General features: G+C 42.2%; 1 protein-coding gene across 2 annotated transcripts in view; it reads right to left on the reverse strand.

Annotated features, from left to right (window-relative positions):
* The window catches only part of INO80 (INO80 complex ATPase subunit), a 68,624-nt gene extending 55,549 nt beyond the window's left edge, over positions 1-13,075 (reverse strand). The window contains exons 1-5 of one of the 2 annotated variants that reach the window (XM_075502726.1): positions 12,936-13,075; positions 4,460-4,645; positions 3,413-3,579; positions 3,249-3,316; positions 1,622-1,783 (exon numbers count right to left, since the gene is read on the reverse strand). In XM_075502726.1, the coding sequence (XP_075358841.1) occupies positions 1,622-1,783; positions 3,249-3,316; positions 3,413-3,579; positions 4,460-4,602 (540 nt within the window). In that variant the 5' untranslated portion in view covers positions 4,603-4,645; positions 12,936-13,075. Of the gene's footprint in view, positions 1-1,621; positions 1,784-3,248; positions 3,317-3,412; positions 3,580-4,459; positions 4,646-12,024; positions 12,511-12,935 lie in introns of those variants that run through there. The other variant, XM_075502728.1, reaches the window with a different exon arrangement.
* Positions 13,076-14,564: the final 1,489 nt, after the last annotated feature.

Genomic DNA, 14,564 nt, shown 5'->3' on the forward strand with positions numbered 1-14,564 from the left:
CCCAGTTAAGTAAGACAGGAAAAGCGGGCAGTGAAGCTTACGCTTTCAAAACATACTGCTCTATCTTTTCCATACGGGTGCTGCCTAGCAAGACAGCACATTACATGAAGTGGTCCAGTCATGGACCTCCTATTTGTTTTGCTTGCATTCCCAAATTACATATGTGTTCTACTTTATCATTCCAAAGGATGTAAAAGGATGGGTTTAGATAAAAGGCATTTAAAAGATTTCCACAAGGACAAACAACTTGAACATTCAGATTGTCAAGTAAAAATATAGCTGCCTCAGCATTTTTTTCCAAATTATCGAAAAAGTCCATATATTCCAAGCATTATTCAACTAAAATATTAAAGAACTATACACGTTACATATAAACAGGCAAATTAAAGACAACACAGGTCACAAATTAACTATTTAAAACCTAAGCATACTATTAAGTTAATAAAAGATTTTTAAAAGGTGAGAACATCAGCATAACCAAACTTTTTTGGACAGATGTGTTTCCCCCCCTCATAACTGTGTACTGCTGATCTGACAATACCCTGGTTACTTCCACTGGATATTATTTCTTACTAGTCTGGAAATATTTATTTGTGTAAAATCTAACAAAAGCTATGACCTTTGTAAAAATTGGGTGTATGAATATTTGTGTAGTTATGTAATACTTCAAGAAGCTAATCCAATCTTGGTTTAGAACTTAACATGTAAACAAAGGAAAGAAGGGGACAGAAGCAAAGACCTGGATGAGGAAATATTTCTTCACTCTTCTGAAGAAATTTCAAAAGAATATGAAACAAGAAGTCAAATTTTAATTTCAGACACATCCTCTGATAGCAGAACAGGATGACTTCCTTCATCTGAGACTACTTTCTGGTGCAATTTGAAACAGCAATGAAAATAATTTCTGCAAAAGCCCTTATAATTTGAAGAAATATATTATTAGAATCAAACAGTCATAGAATTTGGCCTAATATTAAGAAAAACGCAGAAATGCAGCAGACGATTTTCTTGCAAGAAGGGAAAAAAGAGAATATGAGAAGAAAATCCAAAATAAAAAAGAAAGGTAAGAAAGAAAAAAAGAAAGCCAAGTAAAACCCCAAAGAATGACAGAAAACAGTAAAAAAGAAAACTAGGAACTACCTTTCAAGAAGGTAAACATTGCCTTACTACTCATCACCTCAATGATGATCCAAGTATACTGCTTCAGGTTTAAATATACAATTTTAGTCTTGAACAGCAGCTACTACCTGTATTAGAATTTAGCCCACAGCACCTCAGTTTTCATATATATTTATCCAAATCTTGCATTCTAGCACCCTATATTTGCTCTAGTGACTGGGACAGAGTGTTGTGGAAGCTATATATAACACGTGTCAGTACTAGCAACGTAAGTTATTGACAGATTCTCAGCATAAGGCATCAACAGCTTTTCAGTCTGTATGTAATTAACTAAATAACCCTTGTCTGAAACTGCTGTTAGATTGTTCTAGTCTACCAAACAACAGGATATTTCCAGTCCACAAAATATTACGTTTTTTGATAAAAATTAAGAGCAGTTAAAAATAACACAGCTAAAGGAAAGAATAAAAATCAGGGAAATGTAAAAATTCTGGATTTTTACCTCTTTGTCTTTGCTATATTTACTTTGATGCAGTTTCTTATATTTGTGTAATCGCAGCATATTGTGAAGTTCCTCCCTTGAAAGAGAAAATTCTTCTTCCTCCTCTCCGTCCTCATCACTTGGTGAATCTGTGTCACTGGAGTCATCACTCAGAAGGATACTCTAACAAGAATAAATGGAAAGTAATTTAACAATCCCAAATCCCTATACTGAATTGTTTATTTATGCAAAGCACTCTTGAGCCTTTACCCAATAAATGGCTGCGGGTCCGGCCCAAAAACAATACTTAGCATTTACAGAGTGTCTTCCATCTGAAACGCCTCAAATGGAAAATAGTTTCCTGAGGTAGAGTACTGTGTAGCAGTGAATCCAATACACATTTTCTGATTTGGGGGAAGGTAGTTTTCTGTTAGTTTGGTGATAGTTAAGTCATTTTAGAATGCACTTTGTCTGTTTGTGGTCTCAGAAAAGCAGCAGAGAGAAAATCCAGGATACCAGTAAGAGCATTTTGTGATGTATGGTTGCAGGTACTTTCCTGCCCTGTTTGTAGTTTGCCCTGCTAATCTACCACTTCCACCTGCACCAGTTGCAGCATGTTTGGCTCTTGTCTGACCTCTTGGCAGCCTGTTTTTGCTAACTAGAGAAGGCTACAGTAAAATGAAAATGCAAAGATGGCATAAAACCACCACTCCACTCTCTCCTTCCATCCTCATCTGGACCTTGTATTGAGTTCCTCTTCGAAACAAATTTTCAGCTGAGTCCCAAATGTCCATTTAATATATTTCATAACAACTCATTTTAATTTGGACAGTGTACTAAAATTACTTCAAGTTTCTGAACTTATACTCACTGTGAAATTTAACTAAAATGCTGCTGCTCACCAAAATTGAAATGCCTACTGTCCATTTTGCTACACAATGAAAACAAAAGCCTCAAATCTACAGAGACTATAATACTATTTTGTTCTACCCAAAGTCTAATACAATATTCATTATCAACTGTCACATACTCTTCTCTCTTTCCATTTCCAAGATGAGAAGCCTCTGCAGAATGTACTTTTTGCTTTGGTAAGTGTTCTTTCTTAATGTAAGAAAACAAAAAACCTCCCATTCCTTTCTTCTTAGCAAGGGACACTAGCTCCAGTTACCTCAAAAAAAATTAGTGCGGCAAACAACAAGCCAATATAGAACAAGAGTAAAGAATTCATTTGGAGCCCTCTTTTCAGCAACACAAAATATTACCACATCTCTTTATCACCTTATGCCTCCCTTTCAGTGTGAGATTTTGCATTGATTAAATTGCATCACATGATTTAGGGCAGCTCTTAAAACACACTAGTCTAGCTTTCTGAGCTCTCAGTAGTACATGTAAAGTAAAAGTAAATGTACTACTGAGATGAGAACAAACAAACTTACTGTGAACTTACTGTATTTGGAAATTGTATTTGTGATAATGCTCTGACCAGTGCTTAACTTATTTTCTTGTTGCTGTCTGTTTGCTTAAATGTTTCTACACCATGATCTACGTCAGGTGACAAGATGGAATCATTCACCAGTGTCTACAGGGTGTTGACTGGAACTTTACTCACAGATTTCGTAACAGCTGCATTTCTTTCCAATATTCTTACCTTCAGCCACTTTCTGCTTTTCTTCAGTTTGGAGAAGTTATACAAGCTCCCTTTTTCAGACTTTGGTTCTGTTTAGCAAAAAAATAAGAATAAAGTTCTTAAAAAATAATGCTTTTCCCAGCGTATCCCAAAGAAAGCAGAGATTCAACGTAGTGCTTGCCTACCTGGCTGCAGTACTCCATTCAGGGAATGTGTGTTCAGCATCCCAGAATTCCCTGCTCCAGAAGACTCCCCAAGCAAAGAGTTTGGAGGCTCTTCCTTAACTTGCATCAGGGGATCCCCAGACTGAGGCAGCAAAGGATTGTCATCCAATCCATCTTCACTTTCATCACTGCAAGAAGATATGTAATATGGTCACAATGAAAGGAAAATATTCAAAAGAGGAGATACCCATGCAACTTTCTTACATGAGGCCATTTGTCTAAAGGTTTGAGAACTGAGACAGCTTCAGATGTAATTTTACATATTAGAAATATTGCTGTTAATAATTTCCCATTAACCCCTCAGCAGTAGTTAATTATCAGACCAGCCTGGCTATGCTATCAACCTGCACCTTCAGTCTTTAACTAGGTATCTAATTTGAGAAGCATGAACTAAGCAAGAAATTGATATCAAGTCAAACCAAAGCACAATATTGTCATCCTCAGCACTACTGTACATGTGAGAAATATAAAGCTATACTTTTTCTACTCTTTGTGTGGATCTTACTACATGCTTGTAAATATATCTGTTATCTATTACCCACTGTTATCAGTTCTGTAACTCTACAATTCCAAAACACTGATGAAATTAAACGTAAATTGTTTTGGGACAGAAACGTACCCTGATGACTTGCTCCTCATTGCTACAACTTACTTACATATAAATTCTGCATCTGGCAACAGTCTTTGCATTTCACTTACGGCTGCAGGACATCCCTGAAAAATCAGCTTAGTGCTTGTTCATCCTACTTTTTGCAGACAAAGAAAGTTTTGGCCACTCAGCTACGAAAAAGAGCTTTAAAACATCATGCTAATTTGTACGTGGGCTGGCAACACACTGAATTATCAGTGTGAGCTAAGAGAAGCACAGTGCAAAAACTTTAAAGGAGAAGAGTTTATAAGGATTTAGTGGTGACTTGTTCATTAATATGGTGTTGCCTGGGAACAATATAATGAAAATGCTTGTCTTTCCTTGGTATTCCCAACGGAAAATGGATAACGTTTTGGTACCTGGATATACTCCTGTTAAAGATGGCAGACGTCTGTCGTAAAAACTGATCCAGTTGCAGAGCTTTCTCCAGATATTGCAGATAAAGGGGTTTTGCCAGCTCTGAGCAGCTGCCATCCTCCCTGGCACCCAGCTCTGAGGCCATAGAACAAACTTCTCCTCATGCACAGGTGCCTCTGAACACACAGCTGTTAAGAAGAAACAACGGTCATCACCACCACCACCTCTGAAAGGAACAAACTCAGTGAGCAGGCAAATCTACTGCACGCTACACCAAATGCTAACATTTTGCAGAACACATAACCGAGGTAGTCCTGGGCAAAAAACTTAGGTTGCAGTTAACAGGTATATTAAACAAACAAACAGAAAATCACACTAAACTTTCCACTACGATATTACCATAGCCAAAAACTACATTCTTAGTTTTCTGTTTTATGACTTCATGGATGCCGTTTGATAGGAATGAGCACTGCACTGACCTAGTATGATAATCCAAGTGGTGACATAGAAATGCAAAGTACAATGAAGCTAGTCCTTGAACATCTAAAGTAAACTTTCATCACTATTAAAGATAACATGTTTAACTCTGAACAGAGGGCATGAAAGTTGAATGAAAGCAATTAAATTATTATTCTTAAGTTGAATCATATATATAAACTTACTTCAAAAAGGAAGAACTACTGCAAATATTGTTCTTCTGTTGTTTTTACCATTTAGTTCACAGCTGTAGTCTACAGAATACTTAAGACTTTTCCTTTACTTTAAAGCAATGCTACTCTTACAGCACTCAGAACATAGCTGTTACCTGTTGACAAGCTACAAATACTTGACTAAAAAAACTTTCATTCTAAAATTCAACTGTTATCTTTATTAAAGTAACATGTAATTAGCAACTTATTACATACTTTTTATATTTACAAATTTAGAACATACTCTAGCTTTATGTTCTTTCAACTAGTAAAAATAGCCTGCCTGATTTTCATTTTTTATTTGTTCTCAGGATTTTAGATTCTTAAAAAAAACAAACACACCCGTTCTGCAATATTTGCATAATACATACTTTAAAAACAAAACTATCAAAACATTTTATTGGTCTGTCAACTGCAGTTTTATTTTCCTTCAACTACAAAAGATGTCATAACAACTGTTACAGTAATAGCTCTGTCAACTGGAATTTTATTCTTCTTTGATTACAAAAGATGCCATCATTGTTATAATAATAGTGAGAAAGATAATTTTAAATTATTTCCAAAGTCACAGTTGTTACTGTATAAACGAAAGTGCTGTCAATACCCTAAATGTGATAATATTTACTAATAAGTACATGCCTTAAGCTTTTGCTTCTGGTGGAGGACAAAAATAAAACCAGTCAGCTTTTGAAAGACTTAGATTAATTGTTGTTCTGAAGGATTCTTCTGGTTTCTATCACTTCTTAAAAATACTACAAAACCTGAAGCAAACTTCACGTTAATTTACTGCAAAACATTTTATATTTGTTCAATTATTAAATTGTTAATGACTAAATTGTTTTAAGGTTATGTAAGTGAAAACACAGATTGAATATCTGGTCCTCAAATTGTTCTCTCTTCACGTATACAGTCCGAAAACCAGCATCTAACTTTTTCCAAGTCTTTTATCCTCAAAAATTACAGTACAGATTCAGAATTTCTAAAGTTACAAAAAACTATGATAAGTGATTGCCACCTTGAGACTAATGGCAGTGGTTGAACAAGAGCACATCTTATTACTTCTTAATAAACACCTAGCCTTGAGTTAACATCTTTACCCATACAGAATAAACAAGAGCATGCCAGCAATTGTTAGACAGGATAACAGCCCTCACTTAAAAATTATTTTTAGACTGAAGCTATCTAGGTTCAGCTTTCTATATGCTAGATCTTCGTATACCTGACAGCAATGGAATGATTGACCTCTGTTACCAAATACCCATTTCCAGCAGAGGTTAACAGACACAACAAAGTACCTGAAAGCTTTCCCTATGATAAGGGTATTAAGATTCATATTTTCCAAGAAACTTTCATCTACATATGTCATATTGCTTAACAGCCATCTGAAAAAACCACCCTAAAATAAAAAACTGCCTTCCAAGAGACAGGGCCATGAAGAAAGTAAAGAGGTTAGAAAACAAGAAGAAACATAAAACTTGTGTCTGATGGAAGAAATGGAAGAAATCATTCAGGAGGAGACAGAAAAGGACACCAAGAAGGTGAAAGTGGTTTTCTTTCCGATCACCAATAAAATTGCTGTATATTATAGGAGCAAGATTCAATCCCTAGTATCATACCAGAAAAAGTACGGTGATCCATTTTATCACTCCATTTCAAAATGCATCCGTCAACAACAGCATGTCTTATGCGAACATGGTATTATTTTACTTTCCCAGACAACATGTCATGTGCGACCATTGTTTAATAATTTTGCTCAGAACCACAAGGCATCTTTCACCTGTCTGCTCTTTGCAGAAAACCTCCTTCCCCAAACTCAACGTTTGGTAGCATTGCCTGTCCTCGAGGCACTGCGGGAAAGAAACGTGCCCCAGGGGGCACAAAGCACACAGGACTTCATTTGGATTCACCGCCTCCAAGGAAGCTAACAAACCAAATGTGCTCTTTTGCACCCCAGTGAGCCTTGCCCTCACAAAACTATACAAGCTTAACAGCGAAATAAAAGGCAAGAATTAAAAGAGATTAGAGGTCAAGTTTTTAATTGCAGGACAGCAAACAGGCCAGATGCAAAACAAACACAACCATATTCCTGATCTAAAATGAGTAACTGGATGCTCCTCTAGCTGCCCAGACGCACTGGCCTAAGTGCTGGTCTAAGTGGATCCACCAGACTGGATCAGTGCCTCTCCTCCGCACAGACAGTGGTGCCCATCTGGCTCCACACTCATACAGCTTAGGAGGTAACCCAGCAGAAGACTATATCTTTACTTGTAAGATATAAATGACCCTATGAAAAGAAGATGCTGTCAGATGTGTTTAGTAATTAGAAAACTAAGATATTTTCTCAGGAGTGGCTCATTCCCACTGCACAAAGTTCCCAGGCAAATATGAAAGCAAGTGGTAATACCCTCTGTCTGCAATGACTGCAGCAACTGCAAAGAGTAGGTTTTGTTCCATATTTTAACACATTAAATCCCCTTGTTGTGTACACTATGCTAAGCATATACACGTAGCATGTGTACATGCTAAGTACCTGTCTCATCTGTACTTTTTTCAGATACCTATGTTCTTAAATATTCCGTCCCAGATCAGGAAACCTTGTATTTCCACATTTAATAAAGTCCTCCTTGTGCTGACACAGTATAAGTACTCTGCATTTCACCCACAGAAAGAGACAAGCTTTTGCTTGTCTTCCTATTTTAACTGTCCCAAGAGGCTCCTGTACGTACCAAGTTAATTACTCTTGTCCTCAAAACAGTTACTCATCTGTATCCTGCCTACCAAGTAAACAAATAAAGAGAGGAGAGCTAAAAAATATTCTTAAATGTATTAATAATGCCCAAAACAAATTTAATAAGTGTTACACAGGCATATTGAATAGAGACTAGCTCAGCCATTGAATTCAGCCTTTCATTTATTTATATGCTAACAGTCCCATAGTGCTTCTCTGCTGATCAAAGTAATAATACGGGAAGCTAATTGATGGATTCTTCTTTATTCTCTGTTCTTTTGTTCCCACTCTAGGTTTTAAGAAACAAAGATTTCCAACGGCAAAATCTGCTTGAATACTGAAGCAAGAGAAGATGGGAAAAAACAAGCGAGAGGCACGCAACAGCCTGATCCACTACAGTAACAGCGCGCAGGACATCACCAAGACATTGCTTCAGCGGATTTACATGGTGATGACATTCATTCTGCTTTTCTTTGCCATTTTTGAAACAAATCTATCCTTTTTCCTATTCAGTTTAAGGAAGATTGCAGAAATACAGATTTTCAAAATGTTTTCATTACTGATGGTAACATTTAGGTAAATACTCATGTTACAGGTGGTAAAATGACTGGATGCTGCAGAGTAATGCTTCTGCCATCACAACTTTCTTATTGATACATGCCAATTTTATGTTAAGTTTCAGTATCAAATTCAGTAGTTACTTGCTTTCTCCCTTCATCTCTCCTACAGTTATAACAGCCTAGAAAATTGGCATTTGGAAATAAATAGCTGCTGCACTGCCTGGCTGGCACTTTGAATCTTCTAACATTCTTACTTAATCAGAAGCTCACACTGAAACCATTTAATTGTATCATGTGGCCCTTTGAATTATTAAAGGCACAAGTAAAACACCACCAGCAGAATCTGAGTTTAGTTATATATACATATATACCAACTTCATACCAATAACTTTCATAATCATATATATTTTTAAGGTCTAAGTTCAGTTCTGAAGAAGCCTTCCTTATCCTGTTTTAAATCACATTGCTTATTTCAATGTTAACGTAGGCGTGAGGTTTCTTCACTCTGTTTTTCAAGTCTGCCCATTACAATGCCTAGTCAGTAAGTAAACACCCAGCATTGGAGAAGAATCCTCCAAGGACATCCTCTGAGAGCAGTTATGTTTTATAACAAGGTTTCTAAGTTTTATACCTACCGACCCGCACCAACCAAAGAGCAAAAACACCACTCTCATCAAGGAGCTTAGCTTTAAAAGTAGATTCTCCCAGTTTGAACAGATATCCACTGGCTATTTCTGAATTAAGTCCAACAAGTTTTTGCTACCGATATCAATTCAAAGCAGGAGCCCCATAGATGGCAAGCGCACAGTTCAGCACTTGTGCCTAGCTGCAAGCTAGAAAGGATTTGCTTCGTACAGCTGTTTGAAATAGTACTTCTTCCTCCAGGACTCTCTTGTTTTTCTTTTTTTTTCCTTCAGTTGCTGGCATCTCTACACCTCAGGTAAGGCCCAGAGGATAACTTTTTCTTCTCTTTATGCCTAACAACATTCACATCAAACCTTATAGTAAATGATGATAACAACTACACTTCCAGCTGAGGGCACATACACAAACACAAGCTGCCATGGAGATATAGGGTACAACATAGCAGCTAACCCACAGTACCCCTTCTTAGCCTATGACAAATGCAAGGCAAATCAGGGAGGTAAAACTAATTCAAACGGTCTCGCCTGCCGCACACTAAGTGCATGTATATGAAGTGTTACCAGCCGGCAGGTGAGCACACTTATTTCTTCAAATATTTCAGCCCACAACAGCAGAGTTTCTTACCTCTCCTCCGTCCAACAAAACATTCAAGTGGACAAAAACCTGAAATCCCAGTTTACACATGGAAAGTATGTATCCCTCATATCCCTATTTAGAGCACTGAAAGTTTCATCCATAAAGCAGGATTAAAACCTGGGAGCAAGGATACAACCTTCTATGCTATTTTAGTTCCCTCACAATTTTAGCAGTTTCCTGTTTTTTTCCACACATGGTCTTTTCATGCTTTGCATTTTGACACCAACTTACTAAGACAGATTTTCCAAACTGATACGAACACCTAAGATACTTTTCTTTCTTGAAGAAATTTACAACTGGGATATATAACTCTCATCAGAATAGCAGAATACTGTAAGGATTTCCTGTAGCAACACCTCCAGAATAATCCCTGACACAAACATACGTATCCACACAGAAGATGAAGTCAAGATCTATATGGAAAACTTACATTAGTACAGTAATATCAGTTAGGTATATTTTTGTCAGATTTCTTTACAAGCATATAATCTCTAATACAGACAATTGTGGTGGCATAAAAAAGCTTGAAGAGGTATTTTGCTTGGAGGAGAATTACACTCTTCTTTCCTCTCTCACATTTTAGCTTGTTTTAATAAATGTATAGTTACACTGACAACCATTTTCCAGAGCACACTATATGCCAGGTCTTAAAGCAAAACATAAACCCCATATAGTCCTTTTTATGGCAGTATCTTAAATATAACTTTGATACATAAGAGATTATTGCTTTAAAAAAAGCAGATAGGAGGATATTTCATAGGAACCTAAAGCCCTCAGTCTCCACTAAACTCAAGCTGAATGAATAAAAGACACGTACGTACAATGTAAGTGTGAGTTCACACCATTTCAGTTTGAAATTAAAAAGAAGCCATTTTAATTGCTTTTCTGAGTAAGGAAATCTAGTTAAAACTAGATACTGTTCTATATACAGTACTTTACTTTGCTGTTTTGCTTTTGTGGTAAGGTTTTATACTGTTTTCCAAGGAATAAGACAACATTTCATTGATCTCTGTTCCACTTTTTAATCGCTTTTAAATACAGAGAAGACGAGCCAGTGGGGCACAGGCTCTGAATTTTCTAATTGCTGAAATAACAGTCACAGATAGGGCCTAATTTATTATTTTCAAAAAAAAAAAAAAGCTATACAGCTCTACAAAAAATTTATCAGAAGCACATACATAAGTGAATGACAGAATACCTTAAAACATACTGAACACAAAAGCTGGCACGTCACAGCTCTGCTTCCATGCTTAAACTAGCAGAAAAATGACTAGCAGAAAAAAAAAAAAACTATTTAATTGTTCAATTAGAGTAAGTTTTGTCCCAAAAGGGCAGTTAACGGTATTTATAGAGACCTCTGACGATGCATCCATACCCTCTTGCACTACATAACAGCACCAACTGTTACCCTTACACATTGCCATTGCTTCACTCCTCCTCTCTCTGTGTACACAAAATACAAACTGCGTGGATGTTTTCAGTTTTGGTTTTTACTCCCTCCACTCCAGACCACGAAAAGGGAACTATGTCCAAGAAAGCTCTAAGAAGACCATTTTCTTCTTGCCATCTAAATCAATCCCTAGCATGTAATTTAGCTTGTCAAATAGCATGCTTATTACAGAATTTACAGCTTATTATGTTACACCCAAATGGAACAAAAGTTGCTCATTTAAACAGTCAAAAAATGCACGGCAGTATTTTATGCAACTTTAACAACATACATGCAAAAGATGGACTAGAAGTGAATTACAGGGAGTATCCTTAAACACTGGGAAAAGGTTCAAGCTACAGTCCTATTCCTTGTACTTTTCCCTCACTACCTTACCAACCTCTGGATGTCATGATGTACTCTTATACATACACATTAAAGGAATGACAACACAAATACGTCATTTCTGATTCTTGTAAATTAAAAAAAGATGAGTGTTGGTCACACACAGGTGTATCAGATGTGCTGTACAAATCCATACAGTAGATTTGTTCATGTGAGAGAAAACTAATATTCTAATAACGCACATAAAGGCATTCCACTATAAAAAAGGAACTTGCACTGTTTTCTCCATGCAAAGAAGAAAATAATCTAAAGGAATTGATTACTATCATCTACAACACTGCTGAGAGGGAAATTTACCACACAAGATGAGCAAGGGGGAACAAAAAGAATGTATAATGCTAAATAATACTAATCACAGCAGAAATTGTATCAGGCTCCGTGTTTGCAGTGGAACTCGATTAGACCTCATGCCACAGCTGTAAAGGGGTATTTTCTAGTGTACGTATCCACCAGTGCAAACATAACGTTAACGTACATTCCTGTACACCTAGCAGGCACTCTTCAGCAACAACGACACCGATGTGGCACGCGACGCCTTCCTGCCGACGCCGGCCGCAGCTGGGACAGAGCTCGCTGCCAGCCCGGACCCTCGCAAAGCCAGGCATCGCCAGGAAGAAGCTCGCTCTGAGGAGAAGTCTCCGAGCTCTAACAGCAGCGTTGCATCATGCGGACGGTACGCGCACAGGGCTGCCCGGCCGGGCCGGCGGCGCCCAGAGACCGCCCTCCCCTGGGCGGCGGGGGGCCGTGACGGGCCGAAGTCCCCGCTCCGACACCTCCGCACCCGGCCCCCGAGGAGAGGGGGCGGACGGTGCCTACAAGCCCAGGCGGCGCCGCCCCCGCTCCCGCCAGGAGGTCGGAGGGTCCCAGCACCGCGCGGCGCCGCCGGGCGGACCCGCAGGAAGCGGCGCGCTCCCGCCGGCGGCTGCGCTCCCTGTGACGCGGCGCTGGCGGCGGCTCCGGCCCGGCCCGGCCGCGCCGCCGCCCTCGCCGCGCGCCCCCCCTCCCCCCCCGCGCACGCGCCGCCGCCCCCCGCGCGCACGTGCGCCCGCAGGTGCACGGCGGCGCCCCCGCCGCGCCCCCCCCGGGCCCGCCGCCGCCGCGCGCCGCCGCCACGCGCGCCCCTCCCCCCCCCCACCCCCGGCGTGTGGCGAGGGGCCCGGCGGCCGCTCCGCTCCGGGCGGGGGAGGGGCGGCTCCTGCGCCGGTATATCGGGGCGCATCCGGCGGGCAGGGCGGGGAAGGGGCCTGTCCCTTTAAGAAGAGGCCCGGCTGCTGCGGCCGCCGCTTAGCGGGGGGGTGAAGCCGCGGCCTGCCCAGGCAGGGCCCCGCTACCGCCTCTCGTAGCCCTGGCCCGGCGTGTCCTTGCTCGGTCGCCGCGGTGGCTCACCTGGGTAGCGGGCCCGGCTTCGGCGCGGCGGCCGCGGCGGCGGGGGGCTGGGGGTGTCTCCTGGGCTCGCTCCCCCGCTCGCTCCACCCGGCCTCTCGCCCCGCGTTGCCGGGGCTGGCGCTGCCTGTCTCCTGCCGCGGGGCGCTCTCGACTCCTGCCTCGCCAAGATGGCGCCCGCGCTGCTGCTGAGGAGGAGGCGGCGGCTGCGGGCGCTGGGACGGCGGCGGCGGCCACTTTCGCTCACTGAGAGGAGAGGAGCAGGGACACGGGGAGCCATGGCGGGGGGGAGGAGAGGCGCCATGGCCAGGCCTGAACAATCGAGCCCCGCATACCTCCCCGCCGCCCCGGTCCCGTGCCCCGGTCCCGCCGCCCTGCTCGCGTCGCCGCAGCCGCCGCACGGACCCCGCGCCCACGCCGCGGGCGCCGTTCCCGCAGGCAGCCCGCGGGGGGCCCGCTCCCATCGATGCGCTCCCGCGGCCGATTGGTAGAGTCTGGCGGTGACGGAAATTGCCGAAGGGACTCGGCCGAAGCGGCCGGGTGAGCTAGCGAGTCTCGCGTGAGGCGGGGCGGGCTCTCGCGATGCTGGCGCGGGGGGAGGTGGATGTGTACCGGAAGTGACGCGCTCTCGCCCTTGAGCCGCCGGAAGGGCGGCGGGGCGCGGGGGGAGCAGGGGGGGGCACGGCCGCGCTCCCAGCCCCCCGGCGCCGCGCCCGGCGAGCTGCCCGCCTTCCCCCGGGCGGGCGGCGGCCGGGCCCCTCTCAGCCCCCGCGGGGGCAGGCAGGGAGCTGCCCCTCCTTGCCCCCCTCCCCCCCCCCCCCGGCCGGGAGCGCAGTGAAGCTTCCCCTTCAAAACAGGCAGAAGGCGGCGGGGGCCGGGCCGGGCCCGGCCGCCCCCGCTCCTGACGGGAGCGTTGAGGTGCAGACGGCGGTGGAATCGGGGCACCGTCATGGTTAACACGGGCAAAAAAGGAGTACTTGGTGGAGCTACGTGCGTTTTAGCACGTTCCTTCCGTCATGCATGAAGAATTGCGTCACAGGAGCTCAGGACAAAATGGGCCTGAAAGTGAATTGTGAGGACACTCTGCAGTGTAAACACGGTGGAGCCATTAGCTGTTGAGCGTAGCTGTCTCCCAAAACCCATTAAGTAGTACATTTACAGTAAATCATTAAGTGAATGATTAATCCAGATCACTTACTGCCTAGAGATAGAAATTTGTACTTCATGACTAAGTTCCGTGTCATCTTAGCACACAGTAGGTACCACAATTACTAGGAAATAAGACCATTGCTACTGCTCCAGTAAAACTTCACTACAGAGTTATCCTTAATGAGTTACTGTACTTATATTCCTAACTACAACCAGCAGTTAACACTGTTTAAGAAATGTGCATAATTTTGTCACACATTATGACCAAGTTTAGAAAACAGAGTGCTAGCACTGAGCTGCATGACAAGGTCTTATGGATCATTTAAAAAAACCCAAAATTGTCTCCTTTAAAAAAATTGTCATTTTCAATCTCGTGCACCAATGAGCGATGACTCCATTCGGGTCTATTTCTTTTCTTTATGCCATTGCCAAAAGAGAAGAGGGGAAAGCTGCAGCCATGTTTACCCAGGAAGGTTTTGCTAC

Source organism: Mycteria americana, chromosome 5 (assembly GCF_035582795.1).
Source record: "Mycteria americana isolate JAX WOST 10 ecotype Jacksonville Zoo and Gardens chromosome 5, USCA_MyAme_1.0, whole genome shotgun sequence".
In the NCBI taxonomy this organism is placed as follows: Eukaryota; Metazoa; Chordata; class Aves; order Ciconiiformes; family Ciconiidae; genus Mycteria; species Mycteria americana.